General features: G+C 32.2%; 1 protein-coding gene across 1 annotated transcript in view; it reads left to right on the top strand.

Annotated features, from left to right (window-relative positions):
• LOC115876930 (fatty acid synthase-like) overlaps positions 1–22,486 on the top strand; it is an 82,049-nt gene that overhangs the window by 28,264 nt on the left and 31,299 nt on the right. The window contains exons 11-16 of the mRNA XM_030892978.1: positions 753–982; positions 7,445–7,651; positions 10,541–10,700; positions 10,760–11,014; positions 15,127–15,356; positions 18,248–18,417. Coding sequence (XP_030748838.1) covers positions 753–982; positions 7,445–7,651; positions 10,541–10,700; positions 10,760–11,014; positions 15,127–15,356; positions 18,248–18,417 — 1,252 coding nt within the window. The remainder of the gene's footprint in view (positions 1–752; positions 983–7,444; positions 7,652–10,540; positions 10,701–10,759; positions 11,015–15,126; positions 15,357–18,247; positions 18,418–22,486) is intronic.

The following is a 22,486-nucleotide window of genomic DNA, read 5'->3' as shown; positions in this document are numbered from 1 at the left end:
GATTTGAATCTAATAACTATTTAGTCAACATGTTTAATTTAGGTCAATGATGACAAGTATTGATAATTTCTATTCCAAATATCTCAAAAACCATTACTCGTGGCGATTTTTACCAAGAGACCTTTTTCACGTCAAAAACGTCTTAAATGTAATATTTTTACTCAGTGTTTTTATACGGGTACAGACGAAAAGTTATTACTCTTCAAACCAGTTAAAAAATATGTAGGTGGCGCCCTCTACTAGTAGGAGTCATATTGACATCAAAATCAAATTTCTCATGTCAAAAAACTCCCAGACACCAATTTTTATTCAAATATTGACGTTATTTCAGAAATTATTTAGAAAAAATCGAAATAAAAATGAAACTTCTACACCCTGTATCTCCGAAACTAAGCTTTTTAGGACATACATTTATACGAACTTTTTTACTTATTTTTATTTGCAGAATATGTTGCCGAAGTTTCCGGAATACAGTTCGGACCACACTGTATATGTATATTTATGACTTTTTTTTATTTATTGATCGATATGAATTAATGTGAATTAACTGATTAGAGACCAAAAGAAAACATTAAACTTTATATATCAGTAATTTAGTGGTAATGACAATAGATTTTGTTATGCGTTTTTATCACAACATTTTAGTATTAAATATTTTCTCCTAATAAATGTTTATCATAATTTAATAAATTATGATAACAACAAATTTTAATTAATAAATACTAAAGTATGCTATTATTTCTATTTAATAGATTATATGAGCTGGGTGTGAACCCCCAGCTTCAGTACTTATACCCGAAAGTACAGTACCCAGTAAGTAAAGGAACACCTATGATTTCTCCGACGGTGGGATGGAAACACGATAAGAATTGGTACGTTAGTCGCTATTCAAACGATAATTCTTTGATGTTCGAGCAAAGAGCAATTGCTTTTTCAATCAAACGTTCTGAGCAGGCTTACTTAACTGGACATGTTGTTGACGGTATGTATGTTTCAATATTGTAATAGCAAAACATTTTCCGATGCACGTCATCAATCATATCGCCATTGACACTAAAGTCTATAAACTTAACTAAATGAAATTTTAGCAAAAATGTTTAAATTTGTTGTATAATTTAAGATACCGAGCAGCTTTACATTTGACTTTGTAGAGCAAATGATTGTAACAAATTATATGTTATGATAATTTTATTTAGATTAAACCTTCAAAAATTAGTTTAAACCGAATTTTATTATCACTATGTTGGTCACAATGCGCCGTTTTCAACAAGGTTGTCGTTTATTATTTGACAATTATCCTAATGTCACTCATTATTTTGTATAATATCGTGTCGGTTAAATCTTTGTGAGTAATTCTCGTTGTTTGCCGATGTTCATAGTCTTTTTTTAAAAATTGTACTTTAAAAGCACAAGCAGTTCTTTTAAGAGAATTTTCGAGTTTTTGTATTGCATTTCTTGAAATTTTGTGTTGAAAATATGCCGAAGTATTTAAACAGTCGAAACAAAGAGCTTGTAGCTTCCCTGATAAACTATTTTGAACGAAAACGTGAAAAATAGTCGTCCGAACGTGAAAAAAAAATACGTCCTTTATTATTACCCTGGAGTGCAGTCAGACAAGTAAGTTTGATAAGCACATTACACCACTTTCAAAGTAATTTCTACGTTAGTTTTTATTAAATTCTGTGATTATTAGTTTGTGCATTAATATCACCCTCTTACTTGTTATTACCACTTATGGCGTTGTAAGATTGTACATCCATAAATAAATAAATAACCCATTAATAACGCCTAGAATAATCTTCATAATGGACTAATTTTTGCCAATACGTATTAAGTAAAATAAGCTATAAAGCAAATAAATCAATTAATTACTAAAATATGGGTTATTAAATTAAAAATAAAACGTCAAAATCTTTAATAAATGATATAATAAATATATTGTTTGTCACTTTTAAATTAAGATTCATCTCATAAATCCATCACAATCTGGCAGCGCTGTCGCCATCGCTTGTCACTCAAAGTTGATTACGTGCATCGGAAATTGTTTTGCGATTACCATATATTTTTTTGCTCATTATTAGTATTATAATAAGACAAATAGTTTCATAATAGGCATCTATTTATGTTATGTTTTTTAAATATTTCTCGTAAAAATATTATAGAGATTTGAACAAAAAGTTTTAAATGATAAGATGATAATTTTTTCAGAAAATATAAAAAAAATAGTTAATATAATTTATTAGGTCTTAGTATAATTAATATTACTTATAATTAAAATACCTCTAAAGGGCTGTTTAGCCTCTCAGTTAATTTGCGCAAATTGGTTTGCACAAACCAAACTCGTTAATATTAAACTTATAAAATTCCCCTAACAAAATAGACAAAGAAGTAAAAATTCCGTCACTGCAAGAAAATCTACAAAATAAAATAGTTATTTATTGCAAACACTTTTGCGTTGATCCAGACGGAAACTACTTGTCAGAAGTTAGGTTTATAGATATACAAATTTGTCTAACGAACAAAAAATGCTTAACGTTTCGGAAAGTTTATCTCTTTCCGTCGTCGGAAGCAAAAAAAATACAAAGAATAAAGAAAAAAAACCATTTAAAATATTTAAATTGAACTATTCGAGAACATTTTAGTTTTTTAAAACAGATACGTCTACAAAAACCGTTGACGTTCTGTTAAAATGACATTAATATCAAGTTAAACTTCAAAATTAACAATTACTACCTGATAACAATTAGTTAATAAGTTAAAACCAAAAAAAACCCAAACTTTCTGTATGATTATTTTTAATTTTTACGTATGTTACGTTTATTTATGTTATGTTCTTTAAAATCAAAGAAGCGATTGACATACATTACTAACATCTACAGATGCATGAGCAATACATTAATTTTTATTAGATCGTATTGAAAAAGCCTCTTTTATTTTTCTTTTAGACGCTATCGCTTCTTTCATTATAATTTTGGCGTTATTAAAATTTATTATGTGCCCTATGTCCATAAACAAACATAAACATTAAAAAATAGTAATGAGTGCAATTTGTTTTTCGCTTTTTAATGAAAAACAAATTTTATTTTCTTTATATTTAAAACAATATACAGGGTGATTCCTGTAAGTCGGTCATGCTTTCGAGGAATGATAGGGGACGTCGAAATATTAATTTTGATATAGCACACTATGGACCGGAAATGCCTCTTACGCAAGATAGTTAAATGCAGGGTGTTAAAATTTTTGAAAAATTAAAGATCTTCTTTAATAGTTTCTTAACAGTTGAAGGTATCGTTATAAAATTTTACTATAGGAATCTATACTTGTATTCATTTAAAACTTCCCAATATGGCGGACTTCAGTATGGGAGGCTTAAAAAACGAAAATCTCTAAACTGGAATCGACTGTACTTCAAATCGTCCAAATTGATAATCTGTGGTAAATCCAATTGAACTCTGACACTTGGCTGACATTGACGTTTACGGTTCCTTTTTCTAAATATTTTCATTATTTTTTGAGTTTTTATTCACAAATTCTACTTGATTTTGTTCTTTTATTTAACCTACAACCTGCAGTACTAATTATATAGTTATAAATAATCTTTTCACCGATCAAGAATTGACGAATAGGCTGGAAGATATTCAAAATGTGTAAAACGCTTAAAAACGTATTAGAAAACATTGACTCGTTCACAAATTCGTGAAAATAAATAGTCCAGATGTTTGTAAAAGGTATTATTATAATTATTTTGAGAAGTTTCCTCGTGTCAGTAATTTTCAGGTTTGTAATATGTACTATATGATAATAAATAGATTAAAACTCATATTTCAGGAAACAGCGCGGGCATTACAGATTGTTGTAAATCAGTTTTAAAATATAAAGAAGGTTTAAAACAGGTTTAAAAGTTGAGTTAGTAGAGAAGACCTAAATAAGGTAATGTTGGTAATGGGACCAAACATCAAATAACACTTGAAATATATAATTATGTACAATAATTGTAAGTAGTTTTTATGAATCTGTTTGATATCTATTGCATTGTTTTTATATTTCTTGAAATATTTTTTTACTTTACAGGATACACAAGGAATAATAAAAAATACAATTACTCACTAAAAGCACTTAAGGTTTGTAATAGATGTAGTTAGAATATCAAACACCAAACTAAACCAAAAATTATGTTTTATTTTACTGGTATTCCTCACATTTGAAGGGAAAGTCATTTCATAAATAAGCAGGACATTGTATAGTACACTCTATATTAATAATTGTTTTTTATCCTATACTTGTTAGTTAACGCATCACTTACTCGGTATAAAATTTAGTACAGATTAACCTATAGTTGTGGTTGTGATATATTCTGATGTGTTTCTGGCAATTTAAAATAAGTTAATATTTAAACAAACATTTCTGGATTTCCTGGCAGGAGTGTGGACACAAATTTAATAAAGGTATAATGTGGATAATGTTCTGATTATTACAGTTTGCATGGATGTTTTGGTATGTTGTTATTTTTAATAAAGTATATTTAATGAGTTTTTGAGTATTTCTTTTTCCTTCAGAGGATTGTGTTCTAATCTTTATATATTATAAATTTTCATAAATTATATATACAAAATTTATTACCTTATAATTTTTTGCTAAATACTTTGTAGTTGATACAGTTTAATAGTATATAAAAGAACTATTTAAATAAGATGTTTGAAAATATATAGCTGTTTTTGCACACATCAATTTAATTTGTGATTAACTGTACTGAAAAAAAAAATTAAGAGAAATGGGGTGATTTATCAACTACAACATGAAAAGCATCATCCTATTTCCAAGTCTTCTATTAATTTCACTTATTAAACAACTATAATTATTCAATAATCTTGATAGTTCTAGGAACTCTCAGATATCGTCAAAACATGAAAACAAAAATTTACTTCCTATAGTTCTTACGTCCCTTTAACTGGAATATAAGAAACAGGGGAGTTAATATTCTCACTGAGAAAGTTTATAATATACCTTTAAGTAAAATCTCCTCGGATCTGCGGTAAAATACCTTTATTCTTATTAAATAATTTCAATAATCTATGTTTTTATTTATGACAACCACCTAATAACCTAACTTTAACGTCAACTTGACAATCCTGAGAAATATTATTGTTAACCAAAGAGTAAATCAATTTCTGAATTCGCTAACGCCAACTTATTTTTCATTAATAAAAATTACCAATTTTCGTAACTAGGTCAGCCATATTGAGGAACTTTTAAAAGAATTGTACTATACCTAACAGAGACACTTTAAATGTAAAAAGAACAGGTTTTAGTTTCAACCAGTGGCGTAGATGTGATACGCATCGGGAAATTTTTTCAAAAAAAATAGTACGCCACTGATAAAAATAAAAATTTCGTTTTTTTTATTTACTCGGTTTATTTCCAAGAAAAAATGTCTCTTGCAACTTTCTCCTATCTAACACCATTTTGTCACAATTTAAAAATAAATAATTTTTTTTAATGAGAATCTTAAATACAGCGAATTATTATAATTATAACTAGAAGGCAGAAACATGTGCATCGTTAGTTCCCTTCATCTTGGGTACCTTTAGAACTTTTTACTATTAGCTCCAAATAAATTTTTAAAAAATTATAAATTTAAACTAGAATTTTTTTTTATTGTTAATAATAAAATTCGTAGTTTTATGATAGTTACACAGGTAATTATAATAATTCGCATATATAAGGTTCTCATTAAAAAAATATGTATTTTTAAATTGTGACAAAATAGTGTTAGATTGAACAAAGTTGCAAGAAACATTTTTTCTTGGAAATAAACCGAGTAAATAAAAACACTCCGAAATTTTTATTTTTATCAGTGGCGTACTATTTTTTTTTGAAAAAGTTACCCGATGCGTATTACGTCTACGCCACTGGTTGAAACTAAAACCTCTTCTTTTTACATTTAAAGTGTCTCTGTTAGGTAGATTCCTATAATGAAATTTTATAACGATACCAAAATTAAAACATATCAAAATTAATATTTCGACGTCCTCCATCATTCCTCGAAAGCATGAACGACTTACAAGAATCACCCTGTATATAATAAAACATTTAGAAATAAGCTTTCTTAAATATGTACCTTAAATTAAGTTATTTTTTGCCCTAAAGTATACTTTGCTATGGTAATCGCGAAACAATATCCGATGCACGTGATCAACTTTGAGTGACATGCGATGGCGACAGCGCTGCCAGATTGTAATGGATTTATGAGATGAATCTTAATTTAAAAGTGACAAACAATATATTTCTTATATAATTTTTTAAAGATTTTTGCGTTTTATTTTTAAATTAGGAAATTAATTGATTTATTTGTTTTATAGCTTACTTTACTTATTACATATTGGCAAAAACTGGTCCATTATTAATATTATTCTAAGCGTTATTATGGATTATTTATTTATTTATTGATGTACATCTTACAACGCCATAAGTGGTGATAACAAGTAAGAGGGTGCTATTAATGCACAAACTATCAATCACAGAATTTAATAAAAACTAACGTAGAAATAACTTTGAAAGTGGTGTAATGTGGCTTATCAATCAAACTTACTTCTCTGACTGCAGTCAAGGGTAATAAAGGACTTTTACTGTCACGTTCTCGTTCAAAATAATTTATCAGGGAAGCTACAAGCTCTTTGCTTCGACTGTTTAAATTCTTCGGCATATTTTCAACACACTATTTCAAGAAATGCAATTCAAAAACTCGAATATTTAGTTTTTAAAAGAACTGTTTGTGCTTAAAAGTACAATTTTTTAAAAAAGTCTATGAAAATAGATAAAAACACGAAAATTGCTCACAAAGATTCAACAATAACACGATATTATACAAAATAATGACTGACAATAGAATAATTGTCAAATAATAAACGACAATCTTGCTGAAAACGGCGCAATGCGACCAACATAGCGATAATAAAATTCGGTTTAAATTAATTTTTGCAGCTTTAATCTAAATAAACTATCTGTTACAATCATCTGCTCTATAAAGCCAAAGGAAAAGCTGCTCGGTATCTTAAATTATACAACAAATTTAAATATTTTTGCCAAAATTTCATTTTGTCAGGTTTATAGACTTTAGTGTCAATGTCGATATGATTTATGACGTGCATCGGAAAATGTTTTGCGATTACAATAGTATATTTTTTCTATATATTATAAGCGCCCTAATTTAATACCTTCTCGAGTTTAAATATTGACATTAAGTCTTTGACGTAAAACAAAGAAGCTTAGTAAACTGTGATTTTTTTAATCGAATGACGCTGTGCTGCAATTTATCTTTTAATGCTTTGGTTTATCTTCAAAAAAGGAAAAAAACTACCTAAAGTGAAATTCATTTTTAACTAATTTATAACATTATACACAATAAATTTTAAAAACAGTAAAAAATTACATACACTCTTTTTAGGGAGAAATCTATTTCCTGCTATGGGATATTTATTAGTAATATGGGAGACACTAGCTGGTACTCAGCGCCTACTTTTAGGAAATATGAAAGTTGTCTTTGAGAACTGTCGATTTATAAGGGCCTGCTCGTTATCGACCAATTTAGAGTCTTCACTGACGCTTAACATTTGCCTTCATATGGTTTCTGGAAACTTTGAAATTAGTGAGAGTAAGTAATTAAATTAAATATATATTTTTTAATTAGAAAGTAACAATACTACCCAAGTAACAAAATTCCGACTTCCGACTAGTTTTGACTACGCGCAACGTTGAAATTAATTGGTACTTTTTGCTACCCTATGCATACCCAAACCTCAAATTACGTAGGCAAAACGTTGCTACGACGTTGCACTTAAACAGTTGTATATTTTGACCCTTAACAACGTTGGTAAACGTTGTAGGGCACAACGTTGTTAGAAGTTGGGTTTTATGCCATTGTCATTACGTCGCCAGAAGGCATGTTTATTTTACTACAGAATAACAATTTTACAATATCGTGCAACGTACTTTTAAATTGCGAGTGTAAGTACATACTAACTACGTTTCATTAAACGACCCAAAGCAACTTCAAAATTATAACCAATTACTACATTGGATTACGGCGATGGCGGCGAGCGCGACGATATCGATTTTTGTTGTGGAAGCGGAACTATCTACACCTAACCTCAAAAAATTATGTACTGTACTGTCACAGAGCAATTGGTTAGGTATTTTTTCTATGGTACATACTGTATAGGAAAAATGTATAGGAAAAAAAAACTGTATAGGAAAAACCTATATAAATACTCTACAACTTTTTATAGAACAAGGAAAAAAGTATTTAGAAGAAACTCAGCGACCAAGTCAGTGTCCGAAAAATGTGGAGATAACAAGTTTAGGTTCGTTATCCACATCCTCGTAATCATGTATCGAAGGAACGTTCACTTCAATTTTGAAAAGTAATAGTGCTACTAGTGGTAGCTTATCATCCATGAAATCTTTATACAGGGTGTCCCAGAAATGAGTGCAGATATTTTAAGGGGTGGTAGATCTGGTCAGAATAAACATATTTTCTCTTTACCATTTTTAAAATAAATTGAAAATAACCGAGTTATTTAACTTTGAAAATTTAAAAAAATAATCGCAACATTTTGAGAACCGCCGGCAGATATCGCCAACTACATCCAGTTACCCGGATCAAGCTCGGATTTCAGTTAATTCGACGCACTGTGTTGCCATAGGGACAAGAAAGTATATGTTAAAAGTAAGTCATAAAATCACAACACCTGAGGAGTTTGCAGAGATGCATTACATTTTTAAGATTGTGATATTATTACATAAAATAAATTAAAAGTTAAATGTTTAATAATGTGTAAAAAAATGTTTTAAAAACGTTAAATTAAAAAACTTATCCAACATTAAAAAAGACACCTTATGACAGATCGATGTAACTGTGACAGTTCTCTTTTCGATAGGAACTTAATTAAAAATACACTTCATGTCGCTGCTTTACTTGTACATGCTATCGTAATAACTACTAAAATAACAGTCCCCATTTTTTAACACATTATTTTCATATACCGCACCTCATCACTATATTGAACCACTGATTTACAAAACACCTTGAGCAACTCCATTACTTTGAATACGATTTCTGAATGAATAAATGTTGAGAATTAATGTAAAATACCAGAAACTTTCGAAATACTTTCAATCTAAGAAAATACATGTTTCATTCAACAATTTTAAATACGTATTTTGTTTTTTCGCTATTCTTTCTATGTATTTCAACAATTCCATCAACAGCCCAACCGTCGCGTCGGCCGTCGGCCAAGAGAACAGCGCATCACTGGTAACTGCTCCTTTGTCGCGCCGCCGCGCCGTGTCGAGCTTGCGTCATGCGATTTTGCCGTATTTGTCTCAAATTCAAATTCAAGACACTCCGAAGCAATCAAACTTATTAAATTTTAAAAAATAGAAACGAAACATAAAGAAACAAACAAAACACAAATGAATTCGATATTGATAAGGTCACTTTCAAAAGAAATTTCTAAAATGTTTATCGTTGATGGATTCAGAATTCAATACATCGAAAACAGCCCGACGAATAATCAAGTCATTTTGTTTTATTTATTTCCTTAACGGTTTCTCTGTTATATTTTTAAAATTCATACGAATTTGATTGCTTTGAATGTCTTGAATCGAAATATATGTTTTAACAGCAACGTTGTTTAACATCGTCGTCTGACGCAAGCCCGCCACGACTGCGCGGCGACCGGCGACTCAAAGGACCAGTTTACACGCGGCATTTCTTGGCTGAAGCGGTTAGGCTATCGATATGGAATTGTCTGAAATACATCGAAAAATAGCGAAAAAAAATACGTTGTCAATGTTGAGTGAAACATGTATTTTCTTAGATTGAAAGTAGTTCGTAAAGTGGCGATAAGAGACAATAATTCTAAACATTTATTCATTCAGAAAGGTATTCAAAGTAATATGCGCTTTTCAAAAGGTGTTTTGTAAAACAGTGGTTCAAATAAAACAGAGAAACATGAAAGAAAACAAAACAAACAAAAATGAATCGATTATTCGTTTGGCTGTTTTCTAAATTTCTTGAATTGAATTCTAAATTACGATAAACATTTTAGGAATTTCTGTTTTGTGACCTGATTGTGAATAATATGAATCATTTTATTAAATTTATTCCAAAATAAAGTTATTTTGCAGCATAACAAAGATTTTCGTAAACGTCATAAACGTAATGTTTTAGTTAATTTTCGGTGGTTTTTGTTAAGTTTTCATTGAAAGGGTAGCATTAGAGGAAATGTTTCGAAACATTTTTTGCAATCTGTGTCCAAGAAGTTCCCGTTTTCAGCGGCCACTGTTTCTAAATGTAAAGAAACAAAATACCAAACTAAAATCGTCTATGTCTGAATGTTAATTTCAAAATGAAAACAACCATAAACAATGTCGACCTCCGCCATAATATTTTTGTCTTAATATCTTTGTTTTTAATTTTTCTCGTACAAAAAATGTCTGGCAAAAGCAATGATCACACTTAACACATTTTTTATCATAGGTGATTCAACTGTTGTAACAGGAAGAATAAAAATTGCTACAGGAAACGAAGCTGATGTTACACCACTTCCAGCACCACCCGGTGTGCCAAATAAAATCGCACCCTATATGTCAAACAAAGACGTATACAAAGAACTAAGACTACGTGGCTACAATTATAAGTACTTATAGTATTATTGAGTAAAATTATGTCTTTATAAATTGTAATTATTTTTCACAGGGGAAAATTTAGGGGTATTCAATCCTGTGATGTTAGTGGTCAAGTAGCTTCAATCGTTTGGGATAGCAACTGGGTTACGTTTATGGACAATATGTTGCAAGTAAAAATTCTACAAGAAGATACACGATTACTTTATGTTCCAACCACCATCTCTAGATTATCTATCGATGGAAAGAAACATATGGAAACTATAAGGAATCTCGGAGAAAATCCCAACGTACCAGTTTATGCCTGCAAACATACGGGTATCATTCAGTAAGTGTCAAGAAAAGCAAATGTTCTGCATTATTCAAATTAAACTTGAACTAATAATAGGGTAATACTTTAAATGAGTGGTTAGTCTTTAGAGTAACACCTACATTTACAAAGTGATGTAGTTCTATTAAAGATAAGGAATAAATAATTAGGCCTTAGAAATTTGCCGGGAGTGTATTTTCATGGAAAATTTATTTAAAATATTAATACTCTTCCTTTATACTGAAAGAGAAATCTAAACAATAAAAACGTTATTTTCTTTGCAAATTTTACTCAAAAAAGAAAGTTACCATCTGTCAATAATACGAGGGAAAACAAAATATTGATATTTTAGTGAAAGTTTCAAAGCAAGGAATTTAAAATTTATCATTGCATGTATTTTATCATCTAGTTATCAATACTGTCGATAATTTGAGTTTTAGCAATACCTTGGCCAACTTAACAAATTGAAATTATTTTAAAATGTCATGTTGGATTAATATTTTTTTTTTCAAATTTAGGTGTGAAATTTTCTTACCGAATACCACGCAAGCTTAAATTATTCCTGGAAATTTTCTTTCGGGCACGAATATTTTAGGAAAATTATATATAATTTTCAAAATATTCGTGCCCTCAAAAAAATTTCCGAAAATAATTTAAGCTCTTGTGATATTATAAGTGAAAATTTATTTAAAATATTAATACTCTTCCTTTATACTGAAAGAGAAATCTAAACAATAAATACGTTATTTTTCTTTGAAAATTTTACTCAAAAAAGAAAGTTACCATCTGTCAATAATACGAGGGAAAACAAAATATTGATATTTTAGTGAAAGTTTCAAAGCAAGGAATTTAAAAATTTATCATTGCATGTATTTTATCATCTAGTTGTATCTTCTGTCGATAATTTGTTTTTTGATTCATCTCAATAGATTTATTTTTTTTGAAGATATTTGCTTTTGAAGAAGACACAATATTTTTTCGTATTTTTTACATTAAAACCATGCTTTTGCTTTTGATCCTAGTCAACAGACCTATAAAATAGTGGTTATGATTTATATAATGTCACTGTCTTTGAAACATCATATTATTGTTTTCTGTTGAGCAGTTACTCTAACAGATATGGTTTTAAGTAAAAAACTTGTAAACATCTCTACGATGATCAATTAAGGCAACAATAGCCGATACAACAATACTTCAAAAGCCATCTCTAACAGAGTAAACGTCAATAAACAATAATAATATGACATTTCAATTACAGTGACATTACAAAAACAATACACACTATTTCATAATTGTGATGTTGAGGACTCAAATCAATGCTAAAATTGCGTTAAAATCGTTACTGTCTTATTCAAAAGCAAATATCTCCAATAAAAATAAAGTTATTGAGATGAATCTAAAAACAAATAATCGAGAAAAGGCGTACCTCGATAATAAAATGACTTTAAATTCTTTACTTCATAGTGAGTTTCCTACGATGTTCTCTATGGGTATCTCGGAAACTACTGGAGATAGAGAGTTGGTTAAATGGGGAAAGAATTGTAGTTTTGAGGGGTCATAAATATATGCGCCTTTCAGATTTTTGATAAAGTTCATGGCTTACGAGATATTTCGAAAAAAAACAGATATTAGCTATTTTGAAAATTGTCCCTAATTTCATTATAATCTATTTTAGACAAAAAGTTTTCAGATAAAAGGTGTGGATCATATCCCTAATGAGTTTGTGTACTCCGATTTTTTCTAAAGCCTGTCATTTTTGACATGTGACACAAACATATGTTTTTTAAATGGAAACCATAGTTGGCCATGACTTCATAAAAAGCGCCATATTTTAAGCTTTTTAGCGATATAAGCTATAATATGTTTTTTTCGCAAAATTACTGAGTTATAGCCAATTCTTATCTTTCTTGACTAATTTCACTTAGTTAGCCATGAATAAAGTTCAATCGTCGTTGCTCTCAGTAATGTGAAACTGTCACATCCAAACTTTGTAAATTAAAATAAACAAAAATTGTAAATATAAATTATTCACATAAAGAAAAGCGTGTAGGATATTGGTTCAACTTTTCTTGGCCATACAGTTTCGAGGATACGTTGATCGGTGAACGTTACCTACGTTTTTAAAAGAACGGTTTTCAAGGCATGTTTTGAAACAAACTTTGATTTAACTCGCGTATTAATAGAGAGGTTTCAACATGACTTTCATTATAACACATCACCCCCCCCTCCCCCACAATGAAAGAAATGTTACTAATTATTTATATCATGACTAGCGTATACCAGCGACTTCGTTCGCGTTTAATTAATCATTTGTAGTGGTGATGATAAAGCAAAGCAAGAATTTCCATTAACATACAAACTGGATAAAATTTTCTCACATTTATGTTAGCATGAGAAAAAACAATATGGCGATATTATTATATAACTTAGTAATATTTGAGGGGTAGTTTCATCTCGTTGGAATTTGACTTTCGAAAAATCCGTTTGCCAAAAATAAGCTTTTTACGTCAAGCAGTTTAAGCAGAATCGTGGTTAATCAATTATCCAACTTTTTAGAACACCCTGTATGATTTTTTAAAAAATGTCAAAATATGTAAAAAAACAAATAAATTATGTTTGTTCAAGCGTTTTCCCGAAAGACTAACCGTTTTTTAAATAACAAATATTGTAATATTTGAGGGGCGTTTTCACCCTCTTGGAATTTGAGATTCGAGAAACCCCTCCTTATCGAACCTCTACACCCCACAGTCAATCCGTTTGCCAGAAATCAGCTTTAAACGTCAAGCAGCTTAAGCAGAATCGTGATTACTCAGTAGTCATATTTTATGAAACAACCTGTATAAATTTATAAAAAATCTTAAAATATGTAAAACAACAAAATAAAATATACGTGTTTCAGCGTTTTTTCGGAAACTTGGCCGTTCCTTAAATAAAAAATATTCTAATATTTGAGGGGTGGTTTCACCCTGTTGGAACTGGAATTTTGAAAAATCCCTTCTTATCGAACCTCTACACCCTAGAATCAAGCTGTATGCCAAAATTGAGCTTCTTACGTTGAGTGGTTTGAGCAGGATCGTGATTAATCAGTTTGTCAGTCACTTAAGGATTTTATATATTAGTATAGATAATGTAGACTCAGGGATATAGAAGGAGGTGGACCAATTGCATGGGTCTCCTCGATCACCTGACCTATCCATTTTAGATTTTTTATGCGGTATGGTTAACAACAAGGTTTACAAAAGAACTTATGAAATAAGAGAGGTACTCGAAGAGGCGGTACAGGATAAGTTTAATTAAGTCGACCTGTCATGTTCTGAGAATATCTAGAAATTCGGTTTTAAAAAAATGCATTTAAGTACACAAAACAATGGCGGACTTTTCGAACATTTTTCTAAAATAACTTAAAGTGTATGTAGTGATATTATTTTTTTAAGCTTTAGTTTGTGTAATGTAAATTGTAAAGAGCCGTTTAATAATATATTTTGTTTTGTTTTAAGTTATAAATCATAAAAAAATAAGAACACCGTGCCAACTAAGTGAAATTAGTCAAGAAAGATAAGAATTGACTATAACTCAGTAATTTTTTGAAAAAAAAAACATATTCAAAAGCTTAAATATGGCGCCTTTTTTGAAGTCATGGCCAACATGGTTAAAAAAAACATATGTTTTCATGCCAAAAATGACGGGCTTTAGAAAAAATCGGAGAACACAAACTCATAAGGGATGTGATTATCTACAACTTTTATCTCAATTTTTTTTTGTCTAAAATAGATTATAATGGAATTAGGGACAATTTTTAAAAAAGCCAGAATTTGTTTTTTTTTCGAAATATCTAGTAAGCCATGAACCTTTTCAAAAATCTAAAAGGCGCATATTTATGACCCTATAAAACTGCAATTCTTTCCCCGTTTAACCGACTCTCTATCTCCAGTAGTTTCCGAGATACCCATAGAGAACATCGTAGAAAACTCATCCTGTATAAACGGTGATATTAGCGATTAATGCTCAATACCACTAAAGAATATAAACAAATTATTACTTTGTTTACAAGTTATTCATAAGTTAATATTAAATAAAACCTTTTAGATTTATTTTATTACATATCTATTCACTATCTAAATACGTCTTAGGTCTGGAGGTATTGAAATTCGTGGTTTAATAGCAAGCTCAATACCCAGAAGAAAAAACATGGGTATCCCTGTACTCGAGAAATATATTCCCGTGCCAAACGCCACAAGTCTTAAACTGGAGCAAGCCGTAAGGGTTAATATGCAAATACTGCTAGAAAATGCCTTCACTGTTCAAGTTAAGGCTGTTGAATTAATAGATGAAGCTACTCCTGAAGAAAATAAAACGATTGGTGAGTTATAAAAAATGATTTTTGTCATGTTTACGTTTCTTATAATATCATTAGCTGCATTAAATATTATAAAATAGTTTTTTGGAAGTACACTGAAGAATTTAGTAATACTCTGATTATTACTTAAAAACATGTTTTAAAGACAAAAATTATGATGGGAACTATGCCCCAAATATTAATTTACTTATTTTTTCCAATTTTCATTAATTTTGTGTTATATTGTTTACACAGTCAATTATTTAATTGAATTGTAATTGAATTTGCTTGTATTTACAAGCGTGAATTTAAAAGAAACAAGAACTATTTAGCAATATTTATGACTTTTTTCAATCCTTTGTCTAGAGAAACCATTTTTTTTTAATATTAGCAATGTACCGGGCGCGTCTCAAAAGTGGTTCTCCCTTATAGTGGAATGTAGAATGAGTAAGAGGGGGGGGGGGGTATATTATATATCACTACGACCTTAAAGATCTATTGTGTGCCCCCCTTCCTTGAGTCATCACACAATCTATAACCCATTATGCCCCTGTGGTAGAGGGGACAGGGCATTTCCCATCCTCCTCTGACAACAGTTCTTCCTCCGAGGGTACAGAACCTTTCACGGTTGGAGTTTGGCTCTCCATACCACTCTTCACAGTCGAGGAGCTTGCATCCGGCTGAGGAACCCGTGAGGTGGAGACTGGATGATCTGTCTCCATTTTCTCCACCTTTTTAACTTGGTCTCTCCTTAGACCTGACACCGGTGTTGTCCCGTATCTATAATAGAGGATATGTCCCTCTTTCCTTTTTAGGGATGTTTTCTCGCTTCATTGCAACCAGTTCCAGTTCTTGTCAATTTTTAAGCTTAGGTGCGATTTCCACCAACCAATTCGCCGATTCTTGAGATACACAATCTATGAGGATCATGCCCACCCGAAAGTGTATCCCCGCAAAACGCAGCTAACCCACATTTTGTAGATCGTTGTGTTGCGATCCGATCGCCACTACTTCGTCCAGTACAGCCCCTTCTAGAGACGTTTGCTGGTCGGTGGTCAGAGCAACCTCTGGGAAATCCATTAGCAGCACCGCCATTTTCACTTGTCCAGCAATAGCGGCAAAGCTGGTGATACGTCCCTGCTTGCCTCCCCGTGTTGGACGGCTTTCTATCCTGGCTTTTTTCTCTCCCTGCCGGAGCAGAGGTGAGAGATTTTCACTCCCTTTCTTGCCCTTTGATAGAGACGAGTCAGGTTATTTCTTGGTTTCTTTACTCTTCCCTTTTCGAAGGAGTGTTTTCGCTTTTGCTTCCTCTGGAGCAAGTCCTTCGTGGAGCAGTCGGAGGTATCTCCGTGCTTCTGCTCCGCTAAGACCTACTCTCAGAGGATCGTCTACCCGTCCTGGGTCAACCAGGCGGGGTACCTCCAGACCCAATAAGCGTATTTGGTTTAGAGGTAGGATCCTGACGGTGAGAGAGGTGTTACCACTAGGGATAGTCGGTCCACTTTAGAGCCCCGCTTGCAGAAGTAAGGTGTAAATACAATGGGGTGCCCCCTGATGCCCCAAGTTTGAGGCCAGTTCTGTATTTAGCCACGCATCCCTTTGACGTGGTCCCGCCGTCGTAGGATTTAGGTTTTTGGTGAGGTTGTCTCCTCTTGGTGCAGGCGGTTAAGCCAAGACCCCCCCCCCACTCCCTCTATCCGCGAGACATGACCACAGTCAGTAGAGGGTGCCTGATATGACGGACAGGGGTAGCCCCATCCGGCATCGTTATATATCTTGGTGCAATTCCCTGGCCACGACACTACAGCCAGGGACAAGACAATGAGATGCTTCTTAGACCGAGCCAAGAGGTTGCTAGAGGAGATTCCTTCAGCACCTGACAAGGAGCTTTCCCACCAACGACAAGATCTTGCATCTCCTAAGGGAAGAAAACTTTGTGGTAAACCCTACCGCATAAAAAAATCTAAAATAGGTAGCTCAGGTGATCTAGGAGGCCCATGCAATTGGTCAACCTCTTCCTATCCCTTAGTTTGCATAATTATGATATAAATAATTTTTAATATTTTTTCATTATAGGGGCGGTGGGGCATAATGAAAGTGATGTTGAAACCACTCTATTGATGCGCGAATCTCTAAATTTAACTTTTCTAACATGTCTTGAAAACCGTTCTATAAAAAACGTTCTGTAAGTAACGTTCCGGTCAACGTATTCTCAAAAATGTATGGCCAAGGAAACTTGAAGCAATAATCCTACACGCTTTTCTTCATTTGAGAAATTTATATTTACAATTTTTGTTTATTTTACAAAGTTTGGATGTGACAGTTTCACATTTCTGAGAGCAACGACGATTGAATTTGTTTCGATGGCTAACTAAGTGAAATTGTTTAAAAATGATAAGAATTGGCTATAACTCAGTAATTTTTAGAAAGAATTGTATTATGGCCTATATCTCTGAAAAGCTTAAAAATGGCGCTTTTTATGAAGTCATAACCAACTATGGTTTCCATTTAAAAAAATATAGGTTTATGTCATATATCAGAAACGACAGGCTTTAGAAATAAAAACGGAGAACGCAATCTCATTAAGGATGTGATTATCTACAACTTTTTTCCGAAAACTTTTTGTCTAAAATAGATTGTAGTGGAATTAGGGATGATTTTTAAAATACGCAAAATTTATTTTTTCCGAAATATCTAGTAAGCCATGAACTTTTTGAAAAATCTGAAAGGCGCATATTTATGACAACACAAAACTACAATTCTTTCCCCATTTAACCGACTCTCTATCTCCAGTAGTTTCCGAGATACCCATAAAGGACATCGTAGAAAACTCACCCTGTATACATAATACAGACGCATTTTTTCAATTTCGTTAAAAATATTAGATATCGCTAAATATTTTTAAATATTTTTAGGTGACATCGTATTTGACGTCCTTGCAGATCAACCAGTAATTCAACCAAACATAACCGTTCTTAGCAAGACTGAGTTAGAAGTGAACAACGTGACAGTAGAAGACAAGAAACTTTTAACAGAAGTTGACTGTCATTTAGTTATAGCTTCGTGCCTTTTCGAAAGACCTAATGTAAGTTCCGAATACTGTAGTCTAAAAAAGTTTTCTTAATACTTGAATTGAATAATTATATGGGGATTGAACTCATAGACATCAGTATCTAAAAGTATTTCTTTTTAAATATTTAGAACATACCAACTATGGCCCGTTTCACAAAGGACCGATGATCAGTGCTGAGGATCGGTCGCCACCGATCATCGGTCGAAATTGTTGTTTTCGCATTAAGGTGCGTTTAGACTTGAGCACGCACGAACTGAGCGTGCGCGCATGGCATTCGTTCGCGCTATAAGGTCCGTTTTAATTAAAAACTTGTTTTTCGATGAATGAAGTGATCCACTTGTGCGCGCACAGCAGAGTTGTGTTGGTAAAAATAATGGACGACCAAGAAATAGTCGCGACTGCATTCATTATTATGCACAGCTTAACATTGAAAATGAGCTAATAAAAAGAAGAAAAATCGAAAACATCGTCGCTGATGGCAAACTCAAATTTTTAGAAGTCGATATAATTTATTAAACAACTTTGTGTCTGAGGAGGGCTATGTTCAATATTAATTTTATTTACGAGGTCTTGCCATGTCTAATTTTTTTTTTGGATTTTGAATAATAAGAAGAATGTTTAACATCCTATAATATCCGCAACTTTTCATATTCTTGAATTAATAATAATGAAGATTCATTAATCCACTCCATAGTTTTAATAATGAAAACGGAAAAAAAATCACAGAAGCACGCACGCATGCAGACCAAACAAATTGCCAGTGCAAACTGAGCGTTCGTGCACACATAAAATCCCTTTGAGCACGGACCAAAAACCGACACCAGACGGCTCACGTTCGCGGCTGCTCGCGCACAGACAGATTCAGAGTGAGCGTGCGCGCACAGTCGTTTACACTTGAGCATCCGCGAAGGATCAGTGCGTGCGTACCCTGAAGTCTAAACGCACCCTTACGCGTATCAGCAGTCGTCAACATGTATTTGAGAAGTACAGAGTATCGCGCTGTTGTCGCTTTGTGTGTGAAAAGGTTAATGGAAAGGCAAAAAAGAAACGAAACTCCAGGAGGATGGGGACCCATCCTTTATGTTTACAAAAACGAATAAAAGGGGCTTTCGTTACCCTTAATTCAAATTTACTATGGTTTTTGTTCTATTGCTGATATTAGTAGTTCAGTATCAAAACGATATTTTCTTTACTATTTGCCATCTTGCGTAGCATTTAAACGAAAAGAAGATGAGAAAAATAGTTTAAAACGTGCTCAGCAGATACTATCAACACTGTATCGAAACTGTAACTGATGATACGCTTGCATATGTAAATCTCTGTTTATCAAATGGCTCGAACACTAACCGATGATCAGCACAAGCCACGGACTAGACCGACGCCCGCGCGTTTTCTAACGGTTGACCGACGATACGCGTACATGTAAACGATATTCATAGAACAATGACTAGGACCGACCGTCCGTCCTGATCATCGGTCCTTTGTGAAACGGGCCTAATCACTACACTCTATTATTTTTAGATGTGTATATAATATACTTATTCGTACTTTCTTTATTGTTAAATTACGTATTTAGATACCCTCTTTGTTATTGGGCCCATGTCTATTGTTGGCTATGCCGGCCCAAGTTATCCTCGCTAATTTCGTAATATCATGGTCCCATCTCAAATTTGGTCTTACTCTAGGGCTCTTGTCTCCTCGTGGGTACCATGCTGTAATTTTTGTGGTCCATCTATTAGTGCCACTTGCCACTTGAGGGATTTGATTCTGTGATGACATCTATTACCTGGGTCTTTTGTCGTATCCACTCCACTCCTTTTACGGTCATATGCATCTAATTGCCTGTAATTTGAAACTTGTTTAATTAATTTTAAATTATTAAGATCTATACAATGTTCTTTATCAACAATATGTTTGGCAACGCAAGATTTATCCGGTCTACCATATCTTATCTGAACTAAATGTACTTTAAATCTAGTTAATATTGATCTTCTAGTTTGCCCAATATATTTCTGATTACAGTCTTTACAAGAAACTTCATAAATACCCGACCTTTCCAGTGGAGGTGTTTTATCCTTTGGATTACCTAATAATTGTTGTAATTTATTATTAGCACTATACACAAGTTTATAATTGACATTCTTAAAAATTCCTTTTAGACCACGGGATAACTCTCTATCAAACGGTATCGAAAAATATTTAGACGTATCTTTCTCCACTTGAAAAGTCGAATTTTCAGCAATCATTAACCTATACCTACGTTTTCTAATTAATTTATCAACTAGTGAAGGAGAATATCCATTACACTCAGCTACATTCCTAATGTAAGCTCTTTCTATTTCATATCTTTCGTTGGAAAGTGGGAAACTAAGTAATCTATGAACTAAGAAATTTAAACTAGCCATTTTATGTTCAACACTATGATGTGATTCATTAGGAATATATCTGCGTGTGGTCGTATTTTTCCTATAGATATCAAATTCCAGGCAATTATTAGTATTTCTAATAACTAATACATGTAGAAATGGTAATCTGTCGTTGTTCTCAATTTCATGTGTAAATTTAATGGAAGGAAAACGATTATTTAACTTAGAAATAAAATTATCTCTGGTGTCTGAATGTGTGTCAAAACAGCAAAATATCATCCACATACCTAAACCATACTCTTGGAAAATACTCAAACTGATTCCTAGCCTCCACTTCAAACCTGCTCATGAATAAATTAGCCAAAAATGGAGACAATGGATTACCCATTGCTGTACCTTCCCGCTGTTCAAAAAAGTTGTAATTAAATTGAAAACAATTTTGTTTCATACATAACGATGTAAGCTCAATATATTCAATCACAGTTTTGTTGTCGAGACTATTTGCGTTCAGTAATTTCTTCAAGTAGCCTAAAGTATATGTGGAATTGGAACACTTGGGAACAACGAAGATACATCAAAGGAGGCCAAAATTTCACCTTCATGCAATGTTATATCTTTAATTTTGTTAACAAATTCAATATTATTTTTAACTGAGAAAGAAGATTCACGATCAGGTAAATTTTCGAACTCCCTCGATAACCATTTTGCCAAATTATAAGTCGGAGAACCTACAGCCGAAACAATTGGGCGCATAGACTTGTCCGGTTTATGAATTTTTGGCAAAGTATACAATTTTGGTAATAAGGGATTGGATACTTGCAATTTCCTCTTTAAAGGAAGATCAATAAGGGTGTTACATTCTTTTAGAGTTTTTTTAACGTCTGCTACCATCTTAGACAAAGGATTCTTTTTCAAATTTATGTAGTGGCCATTATCGATTAAGTTGTTAACCTTATCGTAATAGTCTTTTTTTATCTAATATAACAACCTTATTTCCCTTATCAGCTTTTAGGTAGAAACAATCTTTGTTACGCAAACTCTTGACAATATTGTGCTCCTTGTTAGATTTTAATGATTTACTTGAAACGATATTTTTTGATAACTGATTTCTACAAGCCTCTCTTGCAAATACTTGAGAAGCCTCGGGCAAGTGCTGAATAGCAGTTTCAACACCGATGACGATTTCCTTCAAAGCGCTACCAGAGTTGGGCAATGCAAACTTTAAACCTTTGTTTAATAAACTGAGCTCTTGTTTATCAAAAGCCTGCGAAGAAAGATTCTCTACTATGTTTATGTCTCTTTGGAAAACATGTTTGTTTTTAGAGTTTTTTAATTTTTTAAACTTATTATTCAAAATGGTTGGCTAGATTTTGCCACGCCCACTCGGTGTCCACTGAGCGAGTATATAAACGCTCAACTTGTAGATTGTACTTTAGTTTATAATCATCTGCTGATGATGCTAACATGGTTAGCGAAACGCGCGTCCAGTGTAAAAGTAAAAGTGTTTTGGTGTATTGTGGTGATTTAGTGTTTTTATTTTGCTTTAGATAAAGTGGCATTAGAGATTTGAATATGATTGAGTTTCTTCCAAAAGTATTCCATGCTAACTTAATTCTTCTGTTAATTTCTAGTAGAGATCCCGAGTTGTGCATTAATTAGCTGTGTATTAGTTTATATTGCTAAATATCTCAGTATTATTAATAAAAATCATTATT

Source organism: Sitophilus oryzae, unplaced genomic scaffold (assembly GCF_002938485.1).
Source record: "Sitophilus oryzae breed Bouriz unplaced genomic scaffold, Soryzae_2.0 scaffold_1440_pilon_pilon, whole genome shotgun sequence".
Lineage (NCBI taxonomy): Eukaryota > Metazoa > Arthropoda > Insecta > Coleoptera > Curculionidae > Sitophilus > Sitophilus oryzae.
Note: the sequence above shows the minus strand (reverse complement) of the source record. Positions and strands in the feature narration are given on the sequence as shown.